This window comes from Oncorhynchus clarkii, chromosome 6 (genome assembly GCF_045791955.1).
Source record: "Oncorhynchus clarkii lewisi isolate Uvic-CL-2024 chromosome 6, UVic_Ocla_1.0, whole genome shotgun sequence".
NCBI lineage: Eukaryota > Metazoa > Chordata > Actinopteri > Salmoniformes > Salmonidae > Oncorhynchus > Oncorhynchus clarkii.
Window position 1 is genome coordinate 13,132,561 of NC_092152.1, and position 16,622 is coordinate 13,149,182.

The 16,622-nt window shown below is 44.9% G+C and overlaps 1 protein-coding gene across 2 annotated transcripts in view; it reads right to left on the reverse strand.

Moving 5' to 3' along the window:
- Positions 1-16,622, reverse strand: part of LOC139410638 (Rho related BTB domain containing 4) — a 69,953-nt gene that overhangs the window by 31,483 nt on the left and 21,848 nt on the right. The window contains exon 1 of one of the 2 annotated variants that reach the window (XM_071155994.1): positions 6,700-7,047. The exons of the other annotated variant lie outside the window; for it this stretch is intronic. Coding sequence (XP_071012095.1) covers positions 6,700-6,728 — 29 coding nt within the window. The 5' untranslated portion in view covers positions 6,729-7,047. Of the gene's footprint in view, positions 1-6,699; positions 7,048-16,622 lie in introns of those variants that run through there. 2 annotated transcript variants of the gene reach the window in all.

Consider the following 16,622-nt stretch of genomic DNA (forward strand, 5'->3'; position numbering starts at 1 on the left):
TAACAAGACTGTACTGTGCGTGAGGGCCCCCAACTACCCAGAGGATTGTGGTGATCTCGCTCTCTGAGGCCTACGTGAGTAAGGTCTTTAATCAGGTCAACAGACGCAAGGCGACGGGGCCGGTATTCCAGGGCGCGTTCTCAGAGCATGCGCAGATCAGAGTACAGGCACATTCACTGTAATTTTCAACATCTCCTTGTCCCAGTCTGTAATCCCCACATGTTTTAAGATGACTACCATCATCCCTGCTCCTAAGAACTCGGCTTCAAGGCACAATGACTGTAGCACCGACATCTGTAATCATGAAAAGCTTTGAAAGGCTGGTTATGACACACATCAACTCCACCATCCCAGTTTTTTACAATTACTGACATTAAATACTCATAAAAATGTTCTGTATTAGGTCAATTAGGATCACCACTTTATTTTAAGAATGTGAAATGTCAGAATAATAGTAGAGAGAATAATTTATTTCAGCTTTTATTTCTTTCATCACATTCCCAGTGGGTCAGAAGTTTACATACACTCAATTAGTATTTGGTAGCATTGCCTTTAAATTGTTTAACTTGGGTCAAACATTTCAGGTTGCCTTCCACAAGCTTCTCATAATAAGTTGGGTGAATTTTGGCCTATTCCTCCTGACAGAGCTGGTGAGTCAGTTTGTAGGCCTCCTTGCTAGCACACGATTTTTCAGTTCTGCCCACAAATTTTCTATAGGATTGAGGTCAGGGCTTTGTGATGGCCACTCAAAAACCTTGACTTTGTTGTCCTTAAGCCATTTTGCCACAACTTTGGAAGTATGCTTGGGGTCATTGTCCATTTGGAAGACCCATTTGCCACCGAGCTTTAAATTCCTGACTAATGTCTTGAGATGTTGATTCTATATATCCACATAATGTTCCTCTCTCATGATGCTATCCCTCCTGCAGCAAATGTCCCCCACAACATGATGCTGCCACTCCCGTGCTTCACGGTTGGGATGGGGTTCTTCGGCTTGCAAATATCCCCCTTTCTACGCCATTGTCCCCCTCCAAGCTGGTCACCAAGCTTAGGACCCTGACATTGAACAACTCCCTCTGCAACTGGATTCTGGACTTCCTGACGGGCTGCTCCCAGGTGGTGAGGGTAGGCAACAACACCTCCATCATGCTGACCCTCAAAACGGGGGATCTACAGGGGTGTGTGCTTTGTCCTCTCCTGTACTCCCTGTTCGCCCATGACTGCTTGGCCACGCACGACTCCAACACTATCATCAAGCTTGCTGACGACACAACATTGGTAGGCCTGATCACCGGTGACGATGACACAGCCTACAGAGAGGAGGTCAGTGACCTGGTAGTGTGGTTTTGGGACAACAACCTCTCCCTCAAAGTCAGTAAGACCAAGGAGCTGATAGTGGACTAGAGGAAACATTGACGGGGCTGCAGTGGAGGGAGTCAAGAGCTTCCATGGTCCACTCACACAGTCATAAAGAAGGTGCAACAGCGCCTCTTCCCCCTCAGGAGGTTGAAAAGGTTTGGCATGGCCCCTCAATTCCTAAAAATGTTCTACAGCTGAACCATTGAGAGCATGTTGACTGGCTGCATCACTGCTTGGTATGCCAACTGCACCGCCCTCGATCGCATGGCTCTACAGAGGGTGGTGCGGACAGCCCAGTACATCACTGGGACCGAGCTCCCTGCCATCCAGGACCTCTATCAGGCAGTGTGAAAGGAAGTCCCAGATAATTGTTAAAGACTCCAGCCACCAAAGTCATAGACAGTTCTCTCTGCTTCCGCATGGAAAGTGGTACAGGTACATTAAATCTGACACCAACAGGCTCCTGAACAGCTTCTATCCCCAAGCCATAAGATTGCTAAACAGCTCACAGAATGGCTACATTGACTACCTGAGTTGACCATTGTATTTTATTTTTGCACTGACTCAAGACTCTACACTCACACTCCAACACACACATAACACATGCACACACATTTATACTGACTCTACACACACACACACAATCATCCTATACGAGGCTGCTACTCTGTTTATCATATATCCTGATGCCTAGTCACCTTACCACTATACATATCTACCTCTATTACTCCAGTATTCCTGCACATTTTAAATAAGAGTGTCTCAGTATGGGTTTGGTTGGGTCAGTGCAGTGCGAGCTTTCATACCTCTCCCAATGCTCCCTCCTTTTCTCCATCCACCACTCTTTTCGCTGTTTTATTTTTTGATATATTTTTTTCACCCCTTTTTTCTCCCCAATTTCATGGTATCCAATTGGTAGTTACAGTCTTGTCTCATCGCTGCAACTCCCGTACGGACTCGGGAGAGGCGAAGGTCGAGAGCCATGCGTCCTCCGAAACACAACCCAACCAAGCCGCACTGCTTCTTGACACAATTCCCATCCAACCCGGATGCCAGCTGCACCAATGTGTGGGAGGAAACACCGTACACCTGGCGACCTGGTCAGCGTGCACTGCGCCCGGCCCGCCACAGGAGTCGCTAGTGCGCGATGAGACAAGGATATCCCTGCCGGCCAAACAATCCCTAACCCAGACGACGCTGGGCCAATTGTGCGCCACACCATAGGCCTCCCGGTTGCGGCCGGCTGCGACAGAGCCTGGGCTCGAACCCAGAGTCTCTAGTGGCACAGCCTTAGACCACTGCGCCACTCGGGAGGCCTCTTTGCGGTGTTTCTATCTCCTTTCTCTCTCGCTCCACTCGATTACACAGCTATTTCCTCCCTGGGTGTTACTCTCTGTCCTTAGTTTAAGTATTATTTTTCACACCCATTGCCTTCTCTCTCTACCCACTGTCCCTCCCTTCCTGGCTCACCTTCTCTCTCTACCCACTGTCCCTCCCTTCCTGGCACACCTTCTCTCTCACCCCCCTGTCCCTCCCTTCCTGGCTTACCTTCTCTCTCTACCCACTGTCCCTCCCTTCCTGGCTCACCTTCTTTCTCCCCCACCTCCTCCCTCAAGGCTAGAGTTCACCCAAACACCATGACACAGCTGGCTGCCTGTAGCACCCCCTCAGAGGATGACAGCTACAGTCTGCTCCACGCACGCATACACACACTACAAACACAAATTTAACTCTGGACACGAGCTAGCTAATTGTCTTCCTTCCATTGAAAATGACTGGCGATGGTAGCTAGGTCGTTGATACTGTCGGCAAATGTGTACCCTAGGTTATTAATAAATAGAGCAGGTGTCTGTGCATGTCTGGACGTGTGTGTGTGCATGTGAGAGAGAGAGAGAAAAAAAAGGGGAGACAGGGCCAAGAGTGGCACAAACTGGTTACTGTATATAAGGCGGTGGGTAGTCTGCTCTAGTCTACTTGCTCTAGTCTACTGCCTCAGCCTGGCCACACTAGTCTACTGTCTCAGCCTGGCCACACTAGTCTACTGGAAATAGCCTGGCCGCGCACCGGTCTACTGGAAACAGCCTGGCCGCGACCCGGTCTACTGGAAACAGCCTGGCCACGCACCGGTCTACTGGAAACAGCCTGGCCACGCACCGGTCTACTGTAAACAGCCTGGCCGCGCACCGGTCTACTGTAAACAGCCTGGCCGCGCACCGGTCTACTGGAAACAGCCTGGCCACGCACCAGTCTACTGTAAACAGCCTGGCCGCGCACCGGTCTACTGGAAACAGCCTGGCCACGCACCGGTGTAAACAGCCTGGCCACGCACCCTGTCTACTGTAAACAGCCTGGCCGCGCACCGGTCTACTGTAAACAGCCTGGCCACGCACCGGTCTACTGGAAACAGCCTGGCCACGCACCGGTCTACTGGAAACGGCCTGGCCACGCACCGGTCTACTGGAAACAGCCTGGCCACGCACCGGTCTACTGGAAACATCTTGGCCGCGCACCAGTCTACTGTAAACAGCCTGGCCGCACACCGGTCTACTGGAAACAGCCTGGCCGCACACCGGTATACTGGAAACATCTTGGCCGCGCACCAGTCTACTGGAAACATCTTGGCCGCGCACCAGTCTACTGGAAACAGCCTGGCTGCTGTGGTCTGCTGTAAACAGCCAGGCTGCACTGGTCTACTGTAAACAGCCAGGCTGCACTGGTCTACTGTAAACAGCCTGGCTGCTCTGGTCTACTGTAAACAGCCTGGCTGCTGTGGTCTGCAGTGGTCTGCTGTAAACAGCCAGGCTGCTGTGGTCTGCTGTAAACAGCCAGGCTGCTGTGGTCTACTGTAAACAGCCTGGCTAATGTGGTCTACTGTACACAGCCTGGCTAATGTGGTCTACTGTAAACAGCCTGGCTGCACTGGTCTACTGTAAACAGGTCCAGGGGAGAGGCATGGGCACCCAGCTACAGTCTCCTATGTTATTAAACTGCCCCGGGCTTCTGACACACAGACCGACATTGACACATACAAAGAGCTATAGGAACACACAACACAAAGATTTCTAAATGCATCCATCACAACAGGCCTAATGGGTAGCTCTCTGCACAATGGGAGTATGTCTGGGGATGGGTGACTCTACTGCTTCACTGCCTTGTAAACAAGACATGCATCCTTCTCTGTCCTACTTCCTCCCTCTCCTCCTCCATCTCTCTGACCCTCATTTGCCAATCCATATCCTCCTAGGTTTCTCTCCCTCCCTCTCCGTCTCTTTCTCTCCCTTTCTGTCTCTTTATGTCTCTCTCTAATGCCTTCCCTCTTCCTCTTTGGTCAAGCCATATCCCCAGGGTTGACAATGTCTTAGCCAATGGCAATGTCTCGCCATGTCCTTCCATTATCAATAGCTTCCATAGCTTCTGTTAGGAGCCTGAATAAACCAGACAGCCTTTCTTACACAATGGACATTACTAACAGTGTTTCATAAGCTCCAAGTGCACGTCACATGACCAAAACATCACCTGGGACTACCACTAACTCCTCAGGCATATGTAAACACCAGAGACACTTGCACACAGGGCTGTGCACAGCCTTTTCAAGGGGAAGGTGCTCAAAATGACAAGCAGTACACAACATGTACCAGTAAACCAACCACCCACAAGAACACTTTTACTTTGGACAGCAGGATAAGTGTCACTCCTGTGTCACTCCTCTCAGCTCAGGCATCTGCTCCGTCTCAGACCCTGGCATTAGGCACGGCTCTGCCTGTCTGCCACACACTGCCCCAACGGCGTCGGTCTCATCTCTCTTTCTCTCTCTCTCTCTCTCTCCAATTCAAAGGTCATATGTTTACATTGCCAAAGCAAATGGAATAGACAATAAACAAAAGGTAAATAAACAAGGAAACATTAGTGAACATTACACTCACAAAAGATAAAATAATAGACATTTTACATGGTATACTATTCGCTATGTACAGTGTTGTAACAATGTGCAAGTAGTTGAAGTACGAAAGGGAAGATAAATATTGGTGGTATTTACAATTTGTTTGTGCTCCACTGGTTGCCCTTTTCTCATGGCAACGGGCCACATATCTTGCTGCTGTGACTGCATAATGTGGTATTTTGCCTAACAGATATGGGAGTTTATCGATGTTTGATTTGTTTTCTAATTCTTTGTGGGTCTCTGTGATCTGTTGGAAATATGTGTCTCTAATGTGGTCTCTCTCTCTCTCTCTCTCTGTTACGTCCATGTGTCTCAATGCAGCATGTTATCTGCTAACTTCTGACAGACAAAACAGGCCCTGGTCACTATAACGGCTTGTTTGGCCCTGTATCCATATGATAAGATATATAATGTAGATATACGATAAAGCTGGGCATTCAACGAGAGCAGCAGTATAGTTTTTTGTTTGTTAAATCCTACTTCCTGAGTGCAGGGCCGAAGCAGATGCAATGTTGTGTTTATTACACATCTATAACATATATGGGGAAGATAATTCCTCTTGTCCTCCCTAATAAAAAGTAACCTTTCCTCACAAGGCATTGGTTTTGGTCAACAGATAATATGACAAAGGATGTTTCTAACAGCATAATTGGCAGACTGCAATTCGTGATTTGGAGTACTGACTAACTGAATCACTGACAGTGGTACAGCAACCTAGCGTAACCTAACCATCACAGGCCGTGTCTGTCAAATCAACAATCAATCTGCAATTCAGCTTTTCTTCTATGAAAGACTGCATTTTGAAACATTGCAAGGAAGCAGAAAGCTGCTGGAGACTATAACATACTATTAAATTGGCATCAATGGAAGATGTTTTGTGTGATTGCTGATGCGCGTCCATTCATAACCAAGCATCAGATTATTCATATTCTCTACAGTGTGAGACCCAATATATTGTTCACTGGTAGGAGACCTGCAGGCAACTGATGCATAAGCATTTATTGCTGACAAGATATATCCCCAAAATATACACTAGATTACTCGAAAACAAACGTGAAATTAGTTAAAATTGTGAGACAAAACACGTTAATGTGGAGATAAGGGTAAGTGGGTACACCCCAAACAGGTGCAATAGTCTTGCGTAACAGACCAAGCCCATTGCTGCACCACAACCGAACGCAAGCAGCTTCCGAGCAGCAGGACCCGTGTGCAGAAAAAAAAATCTAGCATCATTATTGCTTGTTACATTGTCATTGTAGTCTATTGTTGACAGCTCTAAATTTGGGGAAACATTAAAGCAGTGAGTTGTAATCACAACCTCCTAATGCAAAAAACAGAAACAAAAAGTAAACACGTGACCATTACGCCTGCAACACTGTTGCACTGTCATTTCCCCCTACCTTCCGACTGTTCCAGTACTGACCCACATGTCGGTCCGTCCGTCACATTAACCGGGCGCGAGAAATGAGTGGTGTGGAGGAAAGAAAAGGCTGCCTCCTCGAGAGCCTTGGCTTGAGAGAACTAGCTAAGTAGAGCTAATGTTGCATAAAAACTCAGCGCTAAAACAAAGATAGCATTTTCCTTCCTTTCACTTCAGATTGCTCACTGACTAATTTAGCATCTAGCTAAAGCAGTAAGTAACTCTGTACTTTTGCTTAAACTGCTCTTCTTTGGTAAAATATCAACCATAACCCTATCTCCCCTGTGAGCTAGGCGTCTATTAGTTCACGTCTCTCCAGCTGATTTCTTCAAAGTCACGCCCCTTTGGTGTGCGTCATGATGTCTTTGCGACAGGGAGCCAATGGTAAGGACTCGTGCTCTTCCTGTTACCGCCCTAAAGCAGTTTCCCCGCCCGTTAACAACCAAAAAGGAATTACGCCGATACTAAAATGTATACCAAACAAAAAACATTGATTTGAAAGTTTAACAAACCATAGAACTCTATGCACAAGGACTACTTTTCACAATTTCCCCTGATCATTTTACAAGAACACATCTGCAGGAATAACTGTGCAGATACAACGTTCGATAACAGAATAAAACTGAGTGAGATTTTACCATAATACCAAATTTAGCATCTGCACAGTTTTTTCCCAGTAAATGTGTTTGTTTGTGTTTTGTCTCAGTGTAATTCTGTTATCGTGAAATTGCCCATTATCAACAGCATTGCCACAAGTGTATTTTGGCACAAACTGTAGATGAAACAAGTGTAACATCTATTTATGATTTTCAAATATTATACAAAGTATATAACATTTAAAATTCAGGTAAAATATTTGCCAAACAGATCACTGTGAGATGGTTGTCACTAGTTACCAGAACCGAAAAGTCCAAACTAGCTCAATTGTAAAAATTCCTGATTACTTTTTTGTTATTGTCTTTTTGGTCTTAATTTAAGGTTAGGGTTAGGCAGTGTGGTTAATGTAAAGGTTAGGTTTAAATTCATAATTTTGACTTTGTGGCATTTTGACTTAATCTATTTTGACTTAATCAATTTCACAGCCTGAATGTAAAATTGGTTAAATTGAAATTGTGTGTCACTGGCTTACACACAATACCACATAATGTCAAAGTGGAATTATGTTTTAAGAAATGTTTATAAATTCATAAAAAATAAAGAGCTGAAATGTCTAGAGTAAATAAGTATTCAACCCCTTTGTTATGACAAGCCTAAATAAGATCAGGAGTAAAAAATGTGCTTAACAAGTCACATGATAAGTTGAATGGACTCACTCTGTGTGCAGTAAGTGTTTAATATAGATTTTGAAGAACCTAACATGGTCCACACACACCCGCACAGTCGTGAAGAGGGCAAGGCAGTGCCTCTTCCCCCTCAGGATGCTGAAAAGATTTGGCATGGGCCCCTCAAAATGTTCTACAGATGCACCATCGAGAGCATCTTGACTAGCTGCATCACCGCATGGTCTGGCAAATGCAACGCCCTTGACCAAAAAGCGCTACAGTGGGTGGTGTGGGCAGCCCAGTACATCATTGGGGCCGAGCTCCCTGCCATCCAGGAACTCTATATCAGAATATCTATATCAGAGGAAGCCCCTTTACTTTCAGTGCAGCAAACTCTCTCCAGAAGTTCAGTGAGGATCTCTGAATGATCCAATGTTGACCTAAATGACTAATGATGATAAATACAATCCACCTGTGTGTAATCAAGTCTCCGTATAAATGCACCTGCACTGTGATAGTCTCAGAGGTCCGTTAAAAGCGCAGAGAGCATCATGAAGAACAAGGAACACACCAGGCAGGTCCGAGATACTGTTGTGAAGAAGTTTAAAGCCGGATTTGGATACAAAAAGATTTCCCAAGCTTTAAACATCCCAAGGAGCACTGTGCAAGCGATAATATTGAAATGGAAGGAGTATCAGACCACTGCAAATCTACCAAGACCTGGCCGTCCCTCTAAACTTTCAGCTCATACAAGGAGAAGACTGATCAGAGATGCAGCCAAGAGGCCCATGATCACTCTGGATGAACTGCAGAGATCTACAGCTGAGGTGGGAGACTCTGTCCATAGGACAACAATCAGTCGTATATTGCACAAATCTGGCCTTTATGGAAGAGTGGCAAGAAGAAAGCCATTTCTTAAAGATATCCATAAAAAGTGTCGTTTAAAGTTTGCCACAAGCCACCTGGGAGACACACCAAACATGTGGAAGAAGGTGCTCTGGTCAGATGAAACCAAAATTGAACTTTTTGGCAACAATGCAAAACGTTATGTTTGGCGTAAAAGCAACACAGCTGAACACACCATCCCCACTGTCAAACATGGTGGTGGCAGCATCATGGTTTGGGCCTGATTTTCTTCAGCAGGGACAGGGAAGATGGTTAAAATTGATGGGAAGATGGATGGAGCCAAATACAGGACCATTCTGGAAGAAAACCTGATGGAGTCTGCAAAAGACCTGAGACTGGGACGGAGATTTGTCTTCCAACAAGACAATGATCCAAAACATAAAGCAAAATCTACAATGGAATGGTTCAAAAATAAACATATCCAGGTGTTAGAATGGCCAAGTCAAAGTCCAGACCTGAATCCAATCGAGAATCTGTGGAAAGAACTGAAAACTGCTGTTCACAAATGCTCTCCATCCAACCTCACTGAGCTCGAGCTGTTTTGCAAGGAGGAATGGGAAAAAATTTCAGTCTCTCGATGTGCAAAACTGATAGAGACATACCCCAAGCGACTTACAGCAAAAGGTGGCGCTACAAAGTATTAACTTAAGGGGGCTGAATAATTTTGCACGCCCAATTTTTCAGTTTTTGATTTGTTAAAAAAGTGTGTCCCACTTGTTGTTGATTCTTCACAAAAAAATACAGTTTTATATCTTTATGTTTGAAGCCTGAAATGTGGCAAAAGGTCGCAAAGTTCAAGGGGGCCGAATACTATCGCAAGGCACTGTACATATCTACCTCAAATACCTCTCCACATTGATCTGATACTGCTACTCCCTGTATATAGCTACAATCTTGTGTATTTTATTTTATTCCTCGTGTTACTATTTATTTATTTTATTTTTAAACTCTGCATTGTTGGGAAGGGCTCGTAAGAAATCATTTCATAGTAAAGTCTACAACAGTTGTATTCGGCATATGTGACAAATAAAATTTGATTTGATTTGAATGACTACGTCATCTCTGTAACCCCCACATACAGATAATTGTAAGGTCCCTCAGTCGAGCAACGCATTTTAAACACAAATCCAACCACAAAGACTAGGGAGGTTTTACAATGCCTTGTATAAAGGGCACCTATTGGTAGATGCATATATATATATTTTTAAAGCAGACACTGAAAATCCCTTTGAGCATAGTGAAGTTATTAATTGCACTTTGTATGGTGTATCAATGTACCCAATCACTACAAAGATACATGCGTCCTTCCTAACTTTTTTTCAATTTTCCCCTAAAATGACATGCCCAAATCTAACTGCCTGTAGCTCAGGACCTGAAGCAAGGAAATGCATATTCTTGATACCATTTGAAAGGAAACACTTTGAAGTTTGTGGAAATGTGAAATGAATGTAGGAGAATATAACACATTCGATCTGGTAAAAGAAAGTTAGTATTTGTTTTGTACCATCATCATTGAAATGCAAGAGAAAGGCCATAATGTATTATTCCAGCCCAGGCGTAATTTAGATTTTAGCAACCAGATGGCAGCAGTGTATGTGCAAAGTTTTAGACTGATCCAATGAACCATTGCATTTCTGTTCAATGTTTTGTATCAAGACTGCCCAAATATGCCTAATTGGTTTCTTAATAACTTGTCAAGTTCATAACTGTGCACTCTCCTCAAACAATAGCATGGTATTCTTTCACTGTAATAGCTACTGTAAATTGGACAGCACAGTTAGATTAACAAGAATTTAAGCTTTCTGCTCATATCAGATATGTCTATGTCCTGGGAAATCTTCTTGTTACTTACAACCTCATGCTAATTGCATTAGCCCATGTTAGCGCAACTGCCCCACCAATCCTGTAGAGGTTATTAAAACAGTTACAGAGTTTAATGGCTGTGATGGGAGAAAACTGAGGATGGATCAACAACATTAAAGTAACTACACAATTCTAACCTAAATTACAGAGCGAAAAGAAGGAAGCCTGTGTAGAATAAAAATATTCCAAAACATACATCCTGCTTGTAATAAGGCACTAAAGTACAACTGCAATAATAATAATAATAATAATAATAATAATAATAATAATGTGCCAAAGAAATGAACCTCAATACAAAGCGTTATGTTTGGGGCATCACTGAGTACCACTCTTCATATTTTCAAGCATGTTATGGGTATGCTTGTCATCAGCAAAGACTAGGGAGTTTTGTAGGATAAAAATACATAGAATAGAGCTAAGCACAGGCAAAATCCTAGAGGAACATCTGGTTCAGTCTGCTTTCCAACAGACACTGGAAGACAAATTCACCTTTCAGTAAGACAATAACCTAAAACACACCCCAAATCTACACTGGCGTTGTTTACCAAGACGACATTGAATGTTTCTGAGTGGCCAAGTTACAATTTTGTCTTAAATCGACTTGAAAAAATAGGTCAAGACTCGAAAATGGCTGTATAGCAATGATCAACAACCAACTTGACCGAGTTTGAATTCTTTCATAACAATGTGCAAAGATTTTACAATCCAGGTGGGAAAATCTCTTAGAGACTTACTTAGCAAGACAAAGATGATTCTAACATGAATTGACTCTGGGGTGTAAATACTTGTGTAAATGAGATATTTCTGTATTTTACTTCCAATAAATGAGCAACATTATTATTATTATTATTTTTACATGTAATTTTGTCATTATAGGGTATTGTGTGGAATTCAGGCTGTAACACAACGAAATGTGTAATAATCCAAGCAGAATGAATACTTTCTGAAGGCACTGTATGTGAGATCATTGGCATGGCAACGTGCTACCACACACAGCAACACCAACAGTCATGTGCTCAGCCACCCCTGTAAATACAGGAGCACAGAGATGGCACTGTAGATGAGAAAGGTAAGCCTCCCTCAGCTGTATAATAAACTAGCCATTATTTTTCATGATCGGAACGTCTGGCAATTCAGTTCCTGGAAGCTCTGCCACAGGGGATTAAGTGCCACTGTGTTGCCAAGAATAAACATTTATTTAACGTAATGCATGACTTTATGTTTTCATTATAAGGGCATAGATTTAACACTTAAAGCTGGAATCCTTCATTGAAACAATAACAAAGTGACACCCTGCCTGTGTTTTGGTAAAAAGCTGAGAAATGTAACCACTCTCAAATTCAAAGCATCCATCATTTCAAAATGATACTTTTAGCCATGTGTTGAGGCTATACCGTGTTTGTTTACATTAACTTGGCTTGCAAACATTGGAGTATAACAAGTTGAACTGAGCTCATGAGGCATTTATAAGTTATATTCTTCAAGAATCAATGGGTATATATCATTAAGTTATAAGTCCAAAAATTGATGTAGCAACTAAGGATTCTAGCTTTAAAGGTAGAGCCAGCGTTATGACGTAGATGCAGAAAGTAAACAGCATTGTGGGTCAATTTCTGCAACAACTAAGAGTGTTGAAGCACGAGGCTCAAGTTCTCCACTGTTTTGGTCCAGTGGCTACCACGTTGTACAAGTGTGAAGCAAACCTGTGCACACACGCCGATACTGTGTGTGACTCTCGCTCATCACAATATCTGCAGTACCTTTGACTACCCCCTGCACGGTGACCAGACAATGTGTCCTGTAGGATGTTTCTTTATATTGTAATTACTTCACCACTATTGGCCTATTTATTGCCTTACCTCCTTACTTCATTTGCACACACTGTATACAGATTTTCTATTGTGTTATTGACTGTACGTTTGTTTATCCCATGTGTAATTCTGTGTTGTTGTTTTTGTCACACTGCTTTGCTTTATCTTGGACAGGTCGCAGTTGTAATTGAGAACTTGCTCTCAACTGGCCTACCTGGTTAAATAAAGGTGAAATAAAAAACATATATTTTGGCATCACAGGTGATAGGCTCACTCCTTAGCCTTTGGCCTATGCGCCCAATATTTCCAATGTTCTCATCTGATGCCCAAAAAATCCTCTGGATGAAAATGTTGTCATTAAAAGGTGGGAATTAGGACCAACATTTAAATGCTACCCAAAAATACCCTCTACTGACTGTATAAGGCAAAGAAGACTGACATCTCCTGGTTGACCTAGGTACTGCATGTTCCAAAACATGTTTTGGTGCTGACAGGTAGTTCTGTCATTCTGTAGTGAAAGGCTGTTCCCACAGTCTTGTCAATGCAGTCACTCAGCCCTGTCCGTCAGCCGACACACACACATACACACGCACAGACTCACACACAAACCTGCACACAAGTGTATGCACGCACGCACGCTCACACGCACACACAGCCCTCACCAGACACACACACGGATTCACATGCACTCACCTGCAGACGCGTGTACACACACTCAAATGGACACACACACACACACACACACACACACACACACACACACACACACACACACACACACACACACACACACACACACACGTCCTGAGAAAGTGCTGCCCCCTTGCCCCTTCTGGCATGGCACAAATGGAACGTCATGAATGATGGGATTGGAATGCTGCATAAAACAGGGGGGTCATGGTCTTACACTGAGGGCTATAACATTAGAAGAGGCAGTGCTTGTTAAGAAGGTGCCTTGTGACAGAACTCTCAAGTGGCTTCCTTGTTCCAGTTGCAAGAAGCACTGGGCTTGTATCAGTGTTTTATTACTATGTTATTACAATTGTATTACACATTGTTATTAAATGTGTTTGGAAATGTCTTTTTGCTGCTGTACTGTAATGAACTGTGGATTGAGAATGATCCTTGCTGGTGTACTGTCATGAACTGTGGGTTGAGAATGATCCTTGCTGGTGTACTGTCATGAACTGTGGGTTGAGAATGATCCTTGCTGGTGTACTGTCATGAACTGTGGGTTGAGAATGATCCTTGCTGGTGTACGGTAATGAACTGTGGGTTGAAAATGATCCTTGCTGGTGTACTGTCATGAACTGTGTGTTGAGAATTATCCTTGCTGGTGTACTGTAATGAACTGTGGGTTGAGAATGATCCTTGCTGGTGTACTGTAATGAACTGTGGGTTGAGAATGATCTTTGATGGTGTACTGTAATGAACTGTGGGTTGAGAATAATTGAGGCCATAGATTAAGGAAGAGAGTTATCTTATCTAAACAAAGTCAATTATTTCCTAAAAATACAGAGTAACAAGTTGCCGTCACACACACACACACACACACACACACACACACACACACACACCACACACCACACACCACACACCACACACACCACACACCACACACACCACACACACCACACACACCACACACCACACACACCACACACACCACACACACCACACACACACCACACACACACACACACACACAGGCTGCTGGAGCAGTAGTGGAGCCTTGCTGACAAGGCCACAGTCTGTCTGCCTGTGTCTTCTTCCCTCTGTGCCCAGACCATGAATCCCTGACCCCTGAGAACATTCACCCAACAGCTCCCCAAGATGAGCCACATTCAGACACTGACACTTCCCCCAATCCCTGTCAGTTCACCCCAATGTCCTATGTCCCGTGCTTCAGTCCCAATCCCTGTCAGCTCAGTCCAATGTCCTATGTCCCATGCTTCAGTCTCAATCCCTGTCAGCTCAGTCCAATGTCCTATGTCCCGTTCTTCAGTCTCAATCCCTGTCAGTTCAGTCCAATGTCCTATGTCCCGTGCTTCAGTCTCAATCCCTGTCAGCTCAGTCCAATGTCCTATGTCCCGTGCTTCAGTCTCAATCCCTGTCAGCTCAGCCCACTGTCCTGTCCCATGCTTCAGTCTCAATCCCTGTCAGTTCACCCCAATGTCCTATGTCCCGTGCTTCAGTCTCAATCCCTGTCAGTTCAGTCCAATGTCCTATGTCCCGTGCTTCAGTCTCAATCCCTGTCAGTTCAGTCCAATGTCCTATGTCCCGTGCTTCAGTCTCAATCCCTGTCAGTTCAGTCCAATGTCCTATGTCCCGTTCTTCAGTCTCAATCCCTGTCAGCTCAGTCCAATGTCCTATGTCCCATGCTTCAGTCTCAATCCCTGTCAGTTCAGTCCAATGTCCTATGTCCCGTGCTTCAGTCTCAATCCCTGTCAGTTCACCCCAATGTCCTATGTCCCGTGCTTCAGTCCCAATCCCTGTCAGCTCAGTCCAATGTCCTATGTCCCGTGCTTCAGTCCCAATCCCTGTCAGCTCAGTCCAATGTCCTATGTCCCGTGCTTCAGTCTCAATCCCTGTCAGCTCAGCCCACTGTCCTGTCCCATGCTTCAGTCTCAATCCCTGTCAGTTCACCCCAATGTCCTATGTCCCGTGCTTCAGTCTCAATCCCTGTCAGTTCAGTCCAATGTCCTATGTCCCGTGCTTCAGTCTCAATCCCTGTCAGTTCAGTCCAATGTCCTATGTCCCGTGCTTCAGTCTCAATCCCTGTCAGTTCAGTCCAATGTCCTATGTCCCGTTCTTCAGTCTCAATCCCTGTCAGCTCAGTCCAATGTCCTATGTCCCATGCTTCAGTCTCAATCCCTGTCAGTTCAGTCCAATGTCCTATGTCCCGTGCTTCAGTCTCAATCCCTGTCAGTTCACCCCAATGTCCTATGTCCCGTGCTTCAGTCCCAATCCCTGTCAGCTCAGTCCAATGTCCTATGTCCCGTGCTTCAGTCCCAATCCCTGTCAGCTCAGTCCAATGTCCTATGTCCCGTGCTTCAGTCTCAATCCCTGTCAGCTCAGTCCAATGTCCTATGTCCCGTGCTTCAGTCTCAATTCCTGTCAGTTCAGTCCACTGTCCTATGTCCCGTGCTTCAGTCCCAATCCCTGTCAGCTCAGTCCAATGTCCTATGTCCCGTGCTTCAGTCTCAATCCCTGTCAGCTCAGTCCAATGTCCTATGTCCCGTGCTTCAGTCTCAATCCCTGTCAGTTCAGTCCAATGTCCTATGTCCCATGCTTCAGTCTCAATCCCTGTCAGCTCAGTCCAATGTCCTATGTCCCGTGCTTCAGTCTCAATCCCTGTCAGTTCAGTCCAATGTCCTATGTCCCATGCTTCAGTCCCAATCCCTGTCAGCTCAGTCCAATGTCCTATGTCCCGTGCTTCAGTCTCAATCCCTGTCAGCTCAGTCCAATGTCCTATGTCCCGTGCTTCAGTCTCAATCCCTGTCAGTTCAGTCCAATGTCCTATGTCCCGTGCTTCAGTCTCAATCCCTGTCAGTTCACCCCAATGTCCTATGTCCCGTGCTTCAGTCCCAATCCCTGTCAGCTCAGTCCAATGTCCTATGTCCCGTGCTTCAGTCCCAATCCCTGTCAGCTCAGTCCAATGTCCTATGTCCCGTGCTTCAGTCTCAATCCCTGTCAGCTCAGCCCACTGTCCTGTCCCATGCTTCAGTCTCAATCCCTGTCAGTTCACCCCAATGTCCTATGTCCCGTGCTTCAGTCTCAATCCCTGTCAGTTCAGTCCAATGTCCTATGTCCCGTGCTTCAGTCTCAATCCCTGTCAGTTCAGTCCAATGTCCTATGTCCCGTGCTTCAGTCTCAATCCCTGTCAGTTCAGTCCAATGTCCTATGTCCCGTTCTTCAGTCTCAATCCCTGTCAGCTCAGTCCAATGTCCTATGTCCCATGCTTCAGTCTCAATCCCTGTCAGTTCAGTCCAATGTCCTATGTCCCGTGCTTCAGTCTCAATCCCTGTCAGTTCACCCCAATGTCCTATGTCCCGTGCTTC